Source organism: Sarcophilus harrisii, chromosome 5 (assembly GCF_902635505.1).
Source record: "Sarcophilus harrisii chromosome 5, mSarHar1.11, whole genome shotgun sequence".
In the NCBI taxonomy this organism is placed as follows: Eukaryota; Metazoa; Chordata; class Mammalia; order Dasyuromorphia; family Dasyuridae; genus Sarcophilus; species Sarcophilus harrisii.
Genome location: NC_045430.1, coordinates 200,317,158 through 200,335,410, shown reverse-complemented (window position 1 = coordinate 200,335,410; position 18,253 = coordinate 200,317,158). Strand labels below are relative to the sequence as shown.

General features: G+C 38.2%; 1 protein-coding gene across 3 annotated transcripts; it reads right to left on the bottom strand.

Annotated features, from left to right (window-relative positions):
* Positions 1–4,840: 4,840 nt before the first annotated feature.
* On the bottom strand, positions 4,841–17,980 carry LOC100934723 (GTPase IMAP family member 1). 3 transcript variants are annotated; one of them, XM_031939405.1, is made up of 4 exons: positions 17,756–17,980; positions 8,733–8,826; positions 8,272–8,329; positions 4,841–7,339 (listed from the first exon to the last, which is right to left on the bottom strand). In XM_031939405.1, the coding sequence occupies exons 3-4, from the start codon at positions 8,312–8,314 to the stop codon at positions 6,444–6,446; spliced, it is 939 nt and encodes a 312-aa protein (XP_031795265.1). In that variant the 5' UTR covers positions 8,315–8,329; positions 8,733–8,826; positions 17,756–17,980; the 3' UTR covers positions 4,841–6,443. The 3 variants fall into 3 exon arrangements, with proteins under 3 accessions (XP_031795265.1, XP_031795268.1, XP_031795266.1); XM_031939408.1 differs by having other exon boundaries at positions 8,746–8,826; XM_031939406.1 differs by having other exon boundaries at positions 17,886–17,963.
* Between the last annotated feature and the right edge of the window lie 273 nt (positions 17,981–18,253).

The following is an 18,253-nucleotide window of genomic DNA, read 5'->3' as shown; positions in this document are numbered from 1 at the left end:
TCACTCAACATCATTCATGTAAGTTTCTCCAGGACTTCCTGAAATCATCCTGCTGGTCATTTCTTACAGAACAATAATATTCCTTAACATTCATATATCACAATTTATTCAGCCATTCTCCAATTGATGAGCATCTATTCAATTTCCAGTTTCTGGCCACTACAGAGAGGGCTGCCACAAACATTCTTGCACATACAGGTCCCTTTCCCTTCTTTATGATCTCTTTGGGGTATAAGCCCAGTAGTAACACTGCTGGATCAAAGGGTATGCACAGTTTGATAACATTTTGAGCATAGTTCCAAATCGCTCACCAGAATGGCTAGATGTGTTCACAGTTCCACCAATAATGTACCAGTGCCCCAATTTTCCCACATCCCCTCCAACATTCCTCATTATCTTTCCCTGTCATTCTAGCCAATCTGATAGGTGTGTGGTGGTATCCCAGAGTTGTCTTAATTTGCATTTCTCTGATTAATAGTGATTTGGAACATTCTTTCATATGAGTGGAAATAGTTTCAATTTCATCATTTGAAAATTGTCTGTTCATATCTTTTAACCATTAATCAATTGGAGAATGGCTTGATTTCTTATAAATTAGAGTTAATTCTCTATATATTTTGGAAATGAGGCCTTTATCAGAACCTTTGACTGTAAAAATGTTTTCCCAGTTTACTGCCTCCCTTCTAATCTTGTCTGCATTAGTTTTGTTTGTACAAAAAATTTTTTAATTTGATATAATCAAAATTTTCTATTTTGTGATCAATAATGATCACTAGTTCTTCTTTGGTCATAAATTCCTTCCTCCTCCATAGGTCCAAGAGGTAAACTATCCTATGTTCTTCTAATTTATTTATAATCTCATTCTTTATGCCTAGATCATGAACCCATTTTGACCTTATCTTGGTGTATGGTGTTAAGTGTGGGTCAAGGCCTAGTTTCTGCCATACTAATGTCCAATTTTCCCAGCAGTTTCTGTCAAACAGTGAATTCTTATCCCAAACGCTGGGGTCTTTGGGTTTGTCAAACATTAGATTATTAAAGTTATTGACTATTTTATCCTTTGAACCTAACCTAGTACACTGATCAACTAGTCTATTTCTTAGCCAATACCAAATGGTTTTGATGACCACTGCTTTATAATATAATTTTAGATATGGTACAGCTAAGCCACCTTCATTTGATTTTTTTTTTCATTAATTCCTTTGAAAGACAATTCTTAAAACTGAGATAGAAGAGATTTTAGATTTGACAACTTTAATTAATGAGCTTACATAAACTGAATTGCCATTTGGTTATTTTCCAATTCACACAAATCATTTCTCTTTTGTGAGCCAGGAAAAGGGCTAAGGTTCAAGTTTTTATTGACAGGACCCTCAGAAGTCTTACTCTAGATAACCAGAATTTTTAAAGTAGTGGCAAACTGCTTTTCTGTTTTCTGCAAAACTCTCCTGTTAACACTATCAATACAAATAGATCCATTTTGTGGGCTTTCCTTTAAAATTGTTTTTTTACTATCACATATCAAATAAATTTCCAAATTACTTTACACACACATAGAATTCATTTATCTGTTGGTCATATTGGAAAAACCTATGAAGTTATCAAACATGAAGCAATTATATCCAATAAAGCAATTAACATTCACATAGCATATTTTATGCTAAGCACTTCACAACACCTATTATTTCTTTTGATAAATCAGAAAATTGGACAGAGAAAATAATTTGCCATAAATTTCTTAGCTAATACATATTCATAATTGAGACAAAGAATGGTGGTCTTATCCAATTCAGAGACTGACTGGCTTTCTGGGTGCTTCCAGGGGTATCTGAATTCTTTCCAGGCAGTTCCTGGACAGAATCTGCTGAAAGCTGGAGTGCCAGCATATTGTTTTGATAGTAGTTTCAGGTGTTAGGGTTTAGAGAACACTGACCATGATGCTTAACCACACACTCCATTTCCATTCCCCCATGTTGGGTTGGGGGGTATTTGGGCAAGATTGTGTGGGGTCTCCATGGTTTTGCTTCTCCTGTTTCTGCAGGTGAGGCAGAATTTGAATTTCCTTCCAGTTCTGAGATGAGAAGAGTTAGCAAACAGAGAGACTTGAACTATACTGATCTTGCTGAGATATTTCAGAAATTTTTCTTGCAAATTTAATCTAGCTCACAGAACAAACATGATACAAACATTCTACACAGAGATACAGACACACATAAAATGACATGAAAGAAGACTGTCCCATCTTTGCCATAAGCCATAAAATTTTGCTAAAAACTATCCTAATAGCACTTCTGTCTTCTTAGGCATCCCAGAGAAGGTGAAAGTCCTGGGGACTTTGCCAAAAATTGCAAGAATTTCCAGTCTGGGCATCCCCAGGCAAGGAAATCTTGCGAGTATGGAGCTCAGGACCACCCAGAAAAGCCTTGGGGCATGCTGCTATAGGATTGTGGGAGAAAAAAATAAGAGGCTTATCTTGACAAGGAAGGAATCAAGCCAGGAGAGGCCAGACTCTCCCTGTATGGGTCACCAAATGTTGAGGTCGGGAAGGAGGATCCTAAAAATTTGGGGGCCCAAATTAGTGTCATGAGGTGTCTCAAAAGAATTTGCAGGCTTGAACTCATCTCCTAGTCAAGTGGCAAAATTTATTGGAAGCAATGGTAATGCCATTATAAAGAGAACTTAACTGTAAGAGAATTCAGCAGAGAAGCAGAAGCAAGAAGAGAAATTTAATCCAGCTTCTATTATATATATGGTAATTCTATGGCTCAAGGGTAGGGCTAGGGAATCTATGATTGGCATATTAATTCTATGGCCTAGGGTAGGGCTAGGGAGTAGTCTCCAGGTTGAGGGATAGTCTCTGAAATTTGATTTTCACCGACCAGATCATCAGTCAGCAATGAACTGAGAAAGAGCCTATTTAGAATCAGACAGATTGGGTGTGGGAGTTCCTGAGTCACACTAGAAAACCAAAAGATTTAGGATTTTCTGACTTAGAACAGAAGCCTCTCTAATATCAGGGGACCACAACATCCTATTACATCAATATGATTCTGGCATCTAGAGATGTAGTCTTCTAATCTCAGGTTAATGAAATGTTTACTTTGCTTGTTGAACTGGTAGAGAATCCAAGGCAGAAAATTTATGGGAAGAAGGATTGTTGCTAGAATTAGTCATTTGGCTGAACATTTAAAATATAGACATTATTTGTAGAGGATTGCTCAGAGGTTGTTTTAAGATTTAATTTTTGTACATTGTTGTGAATAAACAAATAGAGCACACATGCAAAATAGACCATTTTGTAAATGTTTTTCTAAATGCACAGGTTGACATCTACCAAAGGCAAAGAGAAGCAAATTTGGGACTTCAGATAAAATGAATACTCATTTACACATGTTTGAATTCTCTTTATAAACCTATGATACATATTGTATATAGTATGTGCATGCATATGTACACATATACAAACACATATATATGTAAATTTTACTGAAACATATAGTCATCATTGAATTTGTCCCTGGGTGCCCTGAAGCTAATCACAAGAAAAGCTGATGCAAAACAAGGAAATACCTTCCAAATCACAGCAAATCTCCACATTCCTGGTACTTAGTGTGTTTATACTAATAAAATTATAGTTCATGATTCCACCAACAGCAGCATAAATTTGTTTTTAATGGTCATCTAAATGACTTAATTAGTTCAAAGTGAATGTCTTTAATGAAATGGTTTGCAAGAATAGTATCAACAAAACAGAAGATTGACCATAAGCCTGGAGCACTCTCCAAAAGACACACACAGCTTCTGTAGGAAGATAGAATACACATAGAGAACACATGTAGAAGGGACTCAAAAAGAGGTGGATTTCAATTCACATATGTGAAGATATAAGACTACTGATGTTTTGTAATGGAGATGAATGCCAGTGAGAGCCCAGTCCTTGTGAGCATGTCCAGTACGCTCAGCACAACCTGACTGGCGTATTTCCAGGTATACTATTTCTGCTTCATTAAATGAATGTGCTGAGGAAGATGTGAGAGAAAATACAAACTGCTAAGGCACAACTCAACTTTTTGCTTTTCTTGGTGGTGAACAAGACAATGAATTGCAATGAGCCACTTCCAGATAAGAGAGACCCTTTATCTCATCTCTGATTCAAAGCTCCCATGAACTCAAGCATGCATGGTTCTGCTAGTCCCAAAGGAAGGAATAGCAGTAGGTGCAGTGGCCTCCTTTTGGCAACTACTTAGCTCCCCATCTGATATCAGGGAACTCATGTTCTTTACCATTTAGTACTTTCTTGCTTTTGGGTAAAAGGGTATTAGAGTAGGCTGCAGCCTTGTGAACTCTGCAAGTCTGGGAAAGGGAGCTACAAAATATCTGGTGTTGTGCCACAATTCCCTTTTGATGTCCTGACCTAGTTTCCCCATTGTCCTATTTACTCTGCCTCAGTTTATAACCTTTCCCTCTTAATGTTTGATGAGATAAAGGTCTACCTCAGTTGCTCTGCCCCAAAACCCCAGGCTATAATCATTCCCTCTTAAATGGTTGATGAGATAAAGGTTTTATATCTTTAGGTTATAGACATTCCTTCTTAATGTTTGACAGGATAAAGGTTTATCCATTTTAGACATCATTAGAATATCAGTAACCTCCCTCCATTGTGTCATCCTAGGGCCTCTTCCCCCCCCCCATTAGGTTATCCCCATCCAGGTACCTCCCCCATTATGTCATTGTTCTTGTTATCCTATAAAAAAACTTGCCCTCTGATACTTAAGTGCTGGACTCTTTGAGATAACAGTCTTGTCCAGCCCTGTGACCAAGATCCATTTGGTCCCAGTATATCTCTCCATTTAATAAATTATTAAATTGGTCTCTAATTTCTGTCTTGCTCAGTTTCTCCAGCATTACACTGGAGCTGGAATACATGCCACATTTTGCTGACAGCTGAAAGAGGTAGGATCAGGGATCTGAGTGACATGTGCTTGCCTGATATAGCAGCTGATCTAATGCAGCAAAGAAGGAATAACCATGATTCTTCCATTGCCTTCCACATTTATAAGAGAACTTAGTACTGAAAATGTTTGGTAGAAATTGTTTTGGGATTAAATCCATTCTCCACAGGGACACAGCTATTTTAAGAGTGTGTATCCCATTATTAGGCATAAAGTCCTTGTAACTTCTGCCCTTGCTATATCTTCTCAGTAAATATCTCTTCCTAAAAGCTAACTGCTAATAATTTATTACATGCCATTGAAGTGTCAATCACTAAAGGAGATCAATAAAAAAAAAAGATATAATAAATATAATTGGCAATTGATAGTGAGTAGACACCAGAATGGGGGCTTGAGGAAAAAATATTAGAGAAAGACATTCTTTCATTACCTCAGGATTGAGATCCCACTCCTGAGGAAGAGACATAGATACCCTCACTTCTGGGGAAATAGCTCATTAGTGAAACTGGGATCAGAATTGGGATAAGAATCCCTAAGTTTACATGGCTAGATACATAAATCACTCTCGATGAATATAAATTACATGGGATTTGTATTCATAATCATCAATTTCCTTTGATAACGGTCAGTTAAGAGACTTTAGGTTACATAGTATATTCCTTTATAGAAATGATAGACTTTAGTGAAATCCAACCAGTGTTTACTGCCTATCTCCTACATACCTAACCCTGTCCTGGGATCTGTGAAAAAATAGAGAAGTAGTGTAGGAAAGTAGAAAGAACACTCTATGTCTGAAATTGGAAGATCTGGCTCTAACATTTGCATCTGTGTTACTAGGAGCAAGTTGACTTCTCCAAGTTATTTTCCTCATCTAAAAAAAAATATATATATACATATATATATATATAGATAGATATAGATATAGATATAGATATATAGATATATATAGATATACTTACATTACTTGCCTCAAAGAGTTGTGGAGAAACATTTAAGTTCTGTACAAATGTGGGCAATTGTAACTATAGCCTTGCAGAGTCTAATGGAGGATTATGAAGATCAAATGCCTATGAAACCAAGCAGTATAAAACAGCAACTAGATCCATGTATGAAAGGAAGTCAGGGAAGGGATTTCATAGGTTAGAGTTGGGAAGGACCTTAAAAATCATCTAGCCCTCCCACCCCTTCAATTGACAGATGAGGAAATTGAAATGCATTGAAATTAAATGATGTGTCAGAATTCAGAGAGCTCATGAGGGGTAGAACTAAATTTTGAACCTAAATCATTTGACTATAAATCCATTACTATTTTAAATGTATTAAATTCCCAGCATTGGGAAGGTTTCTTGAAGCAGATGAGACATGAATTAAACTTTTCATACTATACTTTAGATAGACTTACAAAAAGATGATAGATAGATGAGATGATGATATTCAGAAGGCAGTGTTCTTGACCAATTTTTCCTGATGACAATTAAAGATAATAGCAAGCTATTCCTGACTGGTGGTGTCCCACAAGCTATTAAAAAGACCTCTGGGGGTCACTAGCCACAGGAAAAAGAAACTAGTAACAATGATGCTGAATTTCCATAGCATAGGATGAGATTTTCTTGATTCATTCAAAACTCTGAAAATGAGGAAGACTCCTGCCCTTGATCTCTGGGCCCTCTTATTCTTTTCCTTAAACTTAGCCAGTTTCTCCCCAATTCTTCTGAACTTCTCCTCTGAACTGGTCTCTTGGAGCTCTTCCACTAAGCTGTAAACCTCATTAGTGTAATGTATACCCCTTTTCTTCTGTACTAAACTCTCCACTATATCCATTAGTTTCTTCACTTGCTCTTCCTGCTCCCTTCCCGTGGCCCGATTGTTGAAGGCACAGACCCGGCCCCCACACTGTGCAACCAGCTCTTTCAGGGCCTTGTTATCTGTGAACCTGAGGTAATCCTTCAGGGAATCACTCTCAAGATCCTCCTTGCGGGTGAAGATGACCACTGTGTGCTCTATGACTTTATTCCCAAAGATCTCCTTCACCTTCTTCATGGCGTCCTGGTCCTCCTTAGTGTAGCGACCTAGCTGGGTTACCAGGACTAGTGCATGGGGCCCGGGGGAGGAGAGGAGGTAACATCGAATGATTTCTTGAGAAATAAGACCTGGAGATGCTTCTAGGCTAAAGATATCAGGAGTATCAATGATTTCAATCTTTCCTTTATACCAGCTCCGGCTCCCTTTGCTGCAGATTTTGGTCACTGGCATTGCCCCAAGCTTGGATACAAACACATCCTCGCCAAGAATGCTGTTCCCTGTTGCACTTCTTCCAGTGCCTGTTTTCCCCACCAGTATTAACCTCAGCTTGGGCTCTTGTAGGGACTTCCTTTCCTCTTCTGAGTCTATAGGGAGGAATCTGTTATTAGCAACTCAAATCTACTTTTGGAGATGATCTGGGCATTCTCTGGGGCTCAGTTTCTCCATTTCATAAGAAAACCCCTAATATAATGATAGATTTCTAAACTGAAAAATAGCTTTCAGAACTGACTCCTCTGCCTCCTTCTCAGTGTCCTCAGGCAGGACCTAGAATTGTCCTTGTCAGTTAGGCTTGGCCCCTTAAGCATATTGTGCCTTGGATTCTAGACCTTGGATTCTTTTAGTAATACCGTATACACCCTCCAATACTGAATCCCTTTTCCTCTTTGAGTTTTAATTTTCTTATTTGTCAACTCAATTTACCTATCCTAAATTATCTCTGGGATCCCTTCCAACTTTTACATTCTTTGAATCCACAGATATATACCTTGATCATTAGCTTCATTATGAACGTGCTTTAAATATGACATTTTTGTTAGTCAATAAAAAGTGATAATGTATGACCGATGCAGCTGAGGGACACAATGTGCTCTTTGTGGAGGTAGGAAAACCTGAATTCAAATCTTTCCTCAGGAACTGCCTATGTCTACGACCTTTGGCAAATCCCTTAAATAATCTCATCATCAGGTTCCTCAATTGTAAAAAGGGGATAATAATAACACATATTATAAGGGGATGAAATAAGATAATGTGGGTAAAATGTTTTGCAAACCTTTGAAGTTTAAGCTTTGCTATTTGCTGCTAATACTGTGATAGTTGTGTTACTAATCTTGAATACCTCTTAAACACATGAGCTGACAGACTACACACTAAATAAAGATCTTTTTATTCTAGGGAGAAGTAGGCATTGCCTATTAGCCTTGACATCTTGGGTTGGGAGCACCCACACCACTTTTCTGCCACTTAAAATTTTAGCAGAAAGTAAACATTTGTTTAAAAAAAAAAAAACAGTTCTCACCATAGGCATTTTCTTCATCTTTTGCCACTTTTCTTCCTCTCATGTTTACTCGGAACAGCTACAGAAAAATAAGATTTAAATAAATAGGGGAAACTTTAGGTGAGTCATTCCTCTTGACATTATGAATCTAGACATTGTAAGGACAGGATAGAGATAATGAATATGGTTGGCAGTCAGTTATGGATGCTGCAGGGACTGAGGTCATTATGTATAATAGGAAGTACACTGAAATGGGATTTAGGAGGCCTTATCTCGATTCCTGTGGGACCTTGAACAAACCCATTTTTCTATCTCATTCTCAGTCTCCTCATCTGTAACCTGTACTGCATAATCTCTCAGAATCCTTCTAGCTCTATGATCCTGTGATCCCTCAATGGGTACCTAAAGTTCAATAAAAATTGATTCATTCTTTTAGGTCTATCATCTTTTAAAATTAAAATGCCCAATTATGGTTAACTCACCAATAGATAGTACCTTATCAGGTTCAAATCCTAGAGCAGGAACTTATTAGCTATGTGATACAAGGCAAGTAGCTTAATCTCTCAGTCTATTCACCTGTAAAATAGAGAAGTTTGTTAGAGATAATAAGGAGCCTGAGGACAGGTGTGACATGGTCAGATAATCTGTTAGGAATATCAATTAAATGGCCTTATGGAAAACTGAATGACAACTTTGTTATTTCTTGAAAGGGTTTTCAGAATAAGTCAAAACAAAGAAGAAATTGTAGGTCTGGGGAAAGCTAGAGCTTCTGAAATCATGGATTCTGACAGAACATCATTCTTCTCATGGAAAGCTGGCTCTGCTGACTCAGCCAAACAGGAAAATACTCCTAATGAGCCACTTTTGCCTTTTGGCCAACATAACACTGAGATCCCAGAAGAATAAATGGTAAATGTTACTAAAATTCATCTAGTTCCATCAGCATAAAAACTCTGGGACATCCCAGTCCATCTCTCTCTCCAACTCCACCTTTGTCCTTCATGAATGGGGGATCCAGTTCCTTCAAGGAATAGGCCAGAATCTGCTTTTGGAGGACAGAATAAGCCCTTCAGGGTGATCTATGAAATCCCTTCCTATTGCTCTAAGTCAGCAATCAAGGAAGTCCAGAGTGGGCCTATCTCTCCTATCACATTTCCAGAGCTCTTGGTCCTTTCTATTGATCCCTTGCCTGTTAAAGCTCAGCTACTTTCCTTCTAACCCTAGCTGGTGAACTGCTGCCTCAGAGGTGAAGTATGGTCACAAAACCCTAGATATTAGACCTGGAAGAAACATTAGTGATAGCTTATACAAACCCTGTTGGTTTTTGTTTTTTACTTTTTAAACAGATGAAGAATCTGAAGCTCAGAGTGGGAAAGAGCTTTATTTGTCCAAAGTCTTGCAGGTAAAAGCAGAGCAAATACCAAAAATCCACTTCCTTTTTGGGAAGAGACTGGGGGAAAATTTCTACTCCTAGGCAGGGAGTAGTGAAGGATAGACATGTGAAATTTTCCAGAAAATGGGTTTTGAATGTAGGAGAAAGATTTTAAGGGCATTCAGAGCCTTTTTTATTTATTAAACAAAACAAGTATTTCTATAACAGTACAATTTTTTAAAAAGATGATTGTACATGAAATTGCAAATATACTATGCACATTCCTTGCTTGCTATTCCTCTTAAATATACAACAAATAATGCAAATTTCTTTTTTATTCTTCCCTCCCATGAAGGAGGCTACCATTAGATAAAAATAGGAATTTATACCTATGCAATACTATTCCCATCAAATCTTATACCACAACTTCGTCAGCCATTTCCCAATGGATGGTCATCCCTGCAATTTTCGGTTCTTTGCCACCACAAAGAGAGCCGTTATAAACATTTTAGAACATAGAGGTCCTCTTCCTTTCCCCTCAGCTATTTTTGGAGATAGGCCAAGTAAAGGTATTGCTGGGTCAAAGGCTATAACTACTTTAATAACACTTTGGTCATAATTCCAAATTAATCTCCAGAATGTTTGGATCATTTCAAAATCCCACTAACAATGATTTAGTGAACTGGGAGCTTAAAAAGAGTGGGGGAAGAAGGGGAGAATATGCAAGTTGACAATAACATTAGGAAGGAAAATGATACACAGAGGGGAGGCTGGGAGTCCTTAAGCCCAAGTCTGCTTCCATGGTTTCCAGAGGGAAGAATTTTCTCTCTCTCTGTTCCTCTCTCCCTCCCTCCCCCCCCCCCCCCCCACAAACATTGCCCCATAGAGTCACACTCCTGACCTCTCTGACACCCAGGTAGTTTTCCTCAATCACAGGCAAGGTATTTAATGGAAAATAAATTTTCTCTAGAGATGGACTTGAAAACTTCCATGTCTGAGAGGAAGTAACAAAAATCACCATTTCTACCATATGGGCTTGCAGGTTGTCTCTCAAATCTGAAATGTAATTTGTGCTCACTTCCACTTCTTAGAAACCCTTATTTCCTTCCGTGCACAGATGAAATATCACCTATTTTATGAGACCTTTTGTAATTTAGATTTATGATGGATCCTCCCCCCGAAACTGTCTGGTATTCATTTGGTATTTGCTTCTTAGGTTGATGGATTACTGAAAAAGACCTTAGTAGTCACAGAGTCTGAGCCCCTCATTTTCCATATGAAGAAAGAAGCTCAGGTGAAGATAGGTGTGACTAATTGGAGGTCAAACAGCAAGTTTCTGAAGCAGAATTTGAATCCAGGTCTTCTTGATTCCAAGTCCAGAGTCCCATCCACCATGCAAAGCTGCTTCTTGCTCTAACCATAGCTTTTCTGTTTTTAGAAGGCAAGCTTCTTAAGGGTTTCATTTTTGTCTTTGTGTTCCCAGTACCTAACAGAGTACCAGGCACATAGATAGCACTTAATAAGGGTATTGTCCTGAGACACATGTATTCATCTTTTCTCTCTCATTCTCACTATCATAAATTAAGTAAGCATGTGTTTTTCCAGTGATTATCTCAATCTCTTATGCAGCAACCAAATCTAGTGCTTTTGATGTGCCTGAAAGTGAATTTGATTTGAGTGAAACTATTGGCTTAATCACTGGCATCTGGCTCTATGTGACTCTGCTTCTAGGCCAGGACCATAGAAAAGGAAAAGTTTATTCAGCTTCTTCCCTCAATATTCTGGCTCAGCACAACCTCTGTCAAAGCCATAAAGTCAGTACATTACTCTTTAATGCTCTCTGATGTCTCTTTAATAAACTCCATTCCTTTCTTTGATCTCCCTGAAATGAAAATTCAGGGTTTTCAGGTTGAACTTGCATGCCCAGATCTTCTCCTACGGTGGCTAAAGGTTCTAGAGCTTTCCTTTTCTATCAAAACTTTACTGCCTTGTGTTCTATTCTTTAATGTCCAGATAGGTACCTGACTTGTTAATCTATGAAAACTAATTAAAACTTAGATATTGATTGCAAAAAATAACTTGCTGTGCTATCCTTTTCTGGGTCATAAATATTTTAAAAAGGATGCAGTAGTTTTACCCAGAGGAATGAAACTTTAATGATGTTATGACAGACAAGATGGTAAGTCAGTAAAGCTAAGACTTTAAGGAAGGGAGACATTGTTCTACAGAACACACAGGTAGGTAGCTATCTACATCTGTGTGAATCTGGTCCTGTCTCTGACAATATTTGCTTTTGTTCCTAGATAGATGTTCCTGTCAATGACCTGTGATAATTATGACCTTTTTATTGTTTAATGTTATTGCTTGATTTTAGTGTGATTTCATGTTACAAGGTTTGAAACATGACATCTCCACATAAAACATGTTGGTGTGGAGAAATGGAGAACAGAGAATAGGTACAGCAGAGGACATTGCTTTGTCACCTGTTTCCCCACAACTTAAATTTCAAAAACCCCTGTGTTGTATGTAAACTGCAAGATATGTACTCCTCCACTTTAGTAAAACAACTCCTTTCTTAATATAAAGAAGCATACTAGTAACACACTGATAACATTGTCGAGGCATAAGTTTCATATAGATAAACTTACGTAGCCCCAAGGCACTGAACTCACCTTCTTTCTATATCCCAGATAAAACTCCAATCCTTTATACATACCTCTACCTTTCTAAATATTGTAGGAAAACCTCCTGGTTTTGTCTACTGGTTAGCTAGGCCTAGCCAGAGCAGACCAGCCAGTGTGGTCACTAAGGTTGATTTGGTAATATCAGAGGGAGCCCACATGAGTCTGCCCAAGAGGAACTTTGATTCAATTTTTATTTTCAAATGCCTTAAACATCATGCATAGTGCATCAGTCTTGACTGAAACTAAGTTATTCATGGAGCTGGCACTTCATGTCAAGTTTTGACAAGTGATAGGACTTCAATATGAAATCACTCAGATTAGGTGGGCCAAAATGATCACAAAAACATGTAGGAAAGACTTTTCCACTTCTAGGAACTTTGGCATTCTTCTACTGTGTAAAATTAATGTTTAACCTTTCTATCAGTTTGTAGCTCTGATAAAGAAACTTCTAACCTAAGGTTCACCAAGGCTGATACCAATAAGTGATGCTGAGAACTTTTCCACCACTTCTTCCTTCTACCACTTCTTCTATATCAGGGAGCATTTAACTGGACTCAATTAATACTACTTTTAGGGTGTTTGATCTTGCCACCTAAATCCCATATTTAAGCATGTTCTCCCCCCAACATAGGACCTTCTTGCATATGGGGCTGATCTTCTGAATTGATATTGCCTTATAGTCTGTACATATCCTTGGTTTGTCTATTTATTGAATTGTATGATAAGGAGGCTCTTGATTGAAGATTTCCTGAATAACAGTTTTCTAGAAATCCTGAGCCAAGGTATTTGTTTTAAATTGTGCCAGTGAAGTCAAGTAAGACAGATTGTATCCTGGACATTGAAAGTAAAGTTAGGTATGAGCCCTATGGACCCAGGAATGGGGCCTCACTAAGCCCTTCAAGAGAGATCCAGGTATAATCTCTTATAATTAGTGGGTGATAATTTTTTCAAAGCACTTTCACATCAACAACTTTTTGAATGAAGTGAGGACTTTATTAAGAAAACACCAAGACTCATAATGTTTCGATAATATTTCAAGAGCAGAGCCAAAATGGAAGCCCAGAGTACACATAAACTAGAATCCAAAGACTTTTGGTTGTCCCCAGGCAGATTTATAGTGCCTGGGGCTATGGAATTACTGATGTACCTAGATATGTAGAAATTTGCTAGTCAATGACAGCTGTCCCTCACTTAAGAGAAACTAATTTCACAGAATTCAGAATTGAGAGGATCAGGTTATCTATTAGATATACTTAAACACTCTATTTTCCTGACTGTGTTTTGCCGTATATTATGGCATATATTACTTGCCTCCAAAAAGAGATCCATAAGTAGATTGGCAAAACATTATTTTTCCATTTGACATAAAAGGAAACAAAAATGCAAACAGCAATTTTCTTAAGACCACATAGTAAGGCAGTGGCAGCAATCACAACAAATCTACCATTCTGCCCAAAAAGGAAGTAGCTCTTGTTTCTCTTCCCTTTATTCCCCTTTATAGAATTTGGGGGACAATCAGTAAAGTACAGACAATCTGTAAAAATAAAGGAGGTAATCACTGAGGTCCCTATGGAGGCTGTGAATCAGAGATTCATGTGCTATTTGTTTGACATAGACAGATGGCCAGACATCTCTGTGTCCCTGAGAGTCATTGGGAAGGTTTCCATTGCGTCAAGGAGGGAGAATTTTATTCCTCAACTTTGAGCCCTCCTAATTCCGTATAGGTACCACTGAGTTAAAAAACAACACTGGACAGAGTTTAACCTTTTTAAACAAACTCCTTTACCACCTCTTATCTCCATCTTTTCATTGTTATTAACTTGGTTAGTTATTATTTATCATCTCCTGCTTGCCCTGTTGATACAGCTTCCTTTGTAGACTTCTCATTACTACTCTTTCTCCTTTCTATTCCATCTTTCATAGAGCTCCTTGATGAATCCTTCTAATGAACAGATCTAATCATAATAAGGTTCTGAAAAAATATTGACAACAATCTGTGATACTGTCTATCTCAGTCAGATATTTGAGGCTCTCCATGCCAGCTGCTTCAAAATTTCCTTTATAGCTTTCCCTCCTACGAATCCCCTCATACTCTATAATCTTCAGAAAATGAATCATCATTCCCCAAGATTATTTATGTATTGAAGGATTTGCTTCTTACCTTCTTTCCACATAGAATGAATTCCTCCATCTTCCTCTATCAAATCCTACTTATTTTTCAAGGCTTATCTCAAAACCTACATCTTCCTTGGAATTTTTCCTGATCATCTCAACTAGAAGTGACTTCTCTCTCATTTGAAATCCCACAAAACTTTATCACTCAATCAACAAGAACTTTTTAGATATCTAACATCACTGATCATAGTATAAAGAGAGAGAAACAACAGGCAAACAATTATGTACAGCCACGGTATAGTCTGCAAAAATTGGAGATCACCCAGAGAGAAACAACTAATATTATGATGGACTAGAGAAGGGTTCTTGTAGAAAGCTGGATTTTAGTTTCAACTTGAAAGAAGCTAGGGAGGATAGAAGATGGAGATTTAGGGGATAGAAAATATTTCACACATGAGGATCAGCCAGTAAAAATTTTTGGAGTCTAGAGATGATGATTGTGGAGGAACAGAAAGGAGGTCAATGTCATTGCATCATAGAGGAGGTGAGGGAGAGAAAGACGGAAGAAGACTGGAAAGGTTGGAATGGACCGGGTTATAAAAGGCTTTAACCAACAAACAGAATATATTATATATTTGATCCTTAAGGTTTTAGAGAGCAATTGGATTTCATTGGATAGGGGGAAGGATGTGGTCAGACCTGCACTTGAAAAAAAATTAATTTGAAATCAGAAATTTCAGGGGGAAACCTGGGACAGTGAGACCAATAAGAAGACTATTGCAGTAGTCCAGAGTGAAGTGAGGAGAGGTTGCACCAGGGTGATGGCAGTGTCAGACAAAAAAAATGGGCATAGATAGCAGAGATTTTATTCAATCAGAAATGACTGAGGGGGCCAAGAAAGTAAAGAATTAAGGATGATAGCTGATGTACAAGTCTGGATGATAAGACTCTGGACTTCAGGGTTAAGAAAAGAAAGATAAGAACGTTTGAGGGGGAAAGGTCAGTTCAGTTTTGAATGTAGTACATTTATGATGGCTACGAAATACCCAGGTCAAGATGTTCAATAGAAAGATGTGGAAGTGAGACTGGATGTCAAGAAAGAGACTAAGGCTGGCCAAGTGGATCTGGGAGTCACAAGCAGATGTGGTAATGGAATCCAGGAAAAATAATGGTCAGGTAAAATACTATAGAGAGGGAAGGGAGCCTATCAAAGATTCTTGAGGGATAGCCAGGGTTAGTGGGCATGAAATATTTGAAGATCTATGGAGAGAGAGCCAATGAAGACTTAAGGAAGGATTTAAAGTTTTGGGAAAGCCCCAGTAGGAAGTGGAATAATGGAATAAATGCAGAGTGAACATAGTCAGCATAGTTTGAAGTTTTCCCCAGCTTCTTTCAGCAGCATAAGATTAGAAGCAAAGGTAGCATATGATGGGAGTAATACAAGGCTGAGGTTTGGCAGGGCAGGACAGTTGATAGGACAAGAGGACAAAGGACTAAAAAAAAAAGACTGTATACTTGAACTGGTTCATCAAAAGATCTGGAGAGGGAAGGGAAGAGAGCACAGCCAACGTAGGAGATGATACTCTGGAAAAACACTGAAGGGTAGGAGGACTGGGGATCCTGAGGAAGATAAAGAAAATAAAGAGATAAAAAGCAGAGAGAGAAGGGGAATTTCAATGAGATAAAGAAATCTTATGGACTTGGGACACTGGTGGCTGATGCCAAGATTAATGGTGCCATTCATATGGTACTTTGTACTATTCATCTGGAGTTTGTCATAAGGAGCCTCATAGCGTAGTCAATTGGAACACATGCATCTGCTCACTGGATCTCAGATTCCTCTTCTATTTACTGAAGGGTTGGACAAAATTAATGTTCCTTCTACTTTTAATAGTTTACAAATCAATGATTTGATCATATTGTCAAATAGCACTGTCTTTTTATATAAGCAGGTTTAGGAGTTGCTTTAATAGGACAATTTCCTTTTTTGTGGGGAAGGAAAGGAATTGACAAGGCCCCAATCATGCATATTCACTTATCTCCAGCTTCAAGCACTGAAAAATTTAAAATAAGCAAAGGATATTTTCAAAAAAGGGAATCTCACTAAATCATTATCTATAATTATTGGCTTCTATTTGATAAATTAATCAAAAGATCTACTGGTATAGAAGTGAGAATGTGGCACAAATGATGGGTAAGTATGGCTAACAGAGAGGAGAAGAAGGCAAGGTCAAGGGTAAAGATCCGCTTATTTTGTGGGGCTCTTAGTGGGGAGTCCGAGCTCATGCAGGAAGACTCAAAAACACAAAAGGGGGTTCTTAAAAGGCAAAAGCAAAAAGTGGGGCATGGAAATATAGGTGGGAAAAACACAAAAGATTGCAGTAAAATATATATACCTGTTTAAAAGATTTCCAGCTTCCTGTGACCTAATTCCAATCTCAACAAATATTTTCTGATCTCTAATTTGCTCTCCAGAGTAAAACTGCTCTTGGGATTATCAGCTGAGGATTTGTATCTGTTCTTACAAGGACAACCCCTTGTTTTGAAATAATTTAATTGTGATTTGAATTTAGTAATTAAGATCTTGTGAGTTTAATTTGCATAAATCAGTTTCTTCCAAGGCCTATTAATCATTACTCCTACAGATAAAGTTCAAATTTTTAACCTGGAAATCTGAGATTCACCCGAGATGTCAGAACAGTGATAACTTTACTGATTGAAACACTCTTAGAGGTCAAACATCCAGCCAGCTTCTATCCCTTTAATGGTGTCTCATTCTTGAAGCCTGAGCATTGTTGGGACCAAGTTTCCCCTTAGAGCAAAGGGCACTCCTATTCTCCTGGTATTCTCAGGCTGGTTCCATGGCTCCCCAATACACAGGTTAGAGCTGTCATTGAGATTCTGGTTTAGAGCAGAGTAGCCTTATCCACTGGACTGTAGATTTTGTGCTGGCAGGGACTTTAGAGATCATCAAATCCAACCCCCTTATTCTATAGATGTGGAAATTGAGATCCAGGGAGACTAAGTGACTTAAGGTCACACAGCCTGTAAATGTCTGGGATAGGATTCGAGTCACATCTCTCTAGTCTAAAATTTTATTCATATTTATCATGTGTCTGGCTCAGGTGAATATGTGCAGTACTAGACAATTATTCAGGGGAGGGGTAATTATGGAGAAGATTATTCTTTCTAAAATTGTTGCAATAAAAGGCCATTTTATTCATTAAAGTTTGGCAAAAAGAAAGCTACCAAGTAGGAAGAGGTAAACTGATAATCCTTTTCCTTGCCATAAAGAGAAGTGAAGTTAGCCGAACACAAGCATTAAATGACTCACCCTTCTTCCCACAATCCAAGCCCCCAGCTCCCAGCTCCAGTTCTTCCAGTGTTACCTCTGTGGACTTCTCTAACTCATCAAATCTCTTCCTACTTTCTCTGATTTTTCCCAGTCCTTTCCCCAGGCTCACCTTTTCCCAGAGAGGGAGGTGGAAAATGTTTCTCCCCAAGGCTAGCAAAACAGGCTTAGAAGGTTGCTTTCACTTTTGACTCTAAAACCAGGTTTTCTTTACATCATGAAGTTCAGGAAGTGGCCTTATCCAATGAACTCTGGAGCCCTCATGGGGCAATATGCTATAATAAAAACTTCTAATTTGAGATGAAAAAAATTTGCAGTTTCTGGATGATTTGGTGACTCTAAAGATCTATCTAACTCTTAAATGCCAGCTGGCCACTGTGCTTAATCTCTCATTGCCAAGTTCATTAGAGGACTTGGACAAATTGAAGGTTACAGAGATGGGGGCAGATCTGGGTTCTGAACCAAGACCCGCTAATGCCA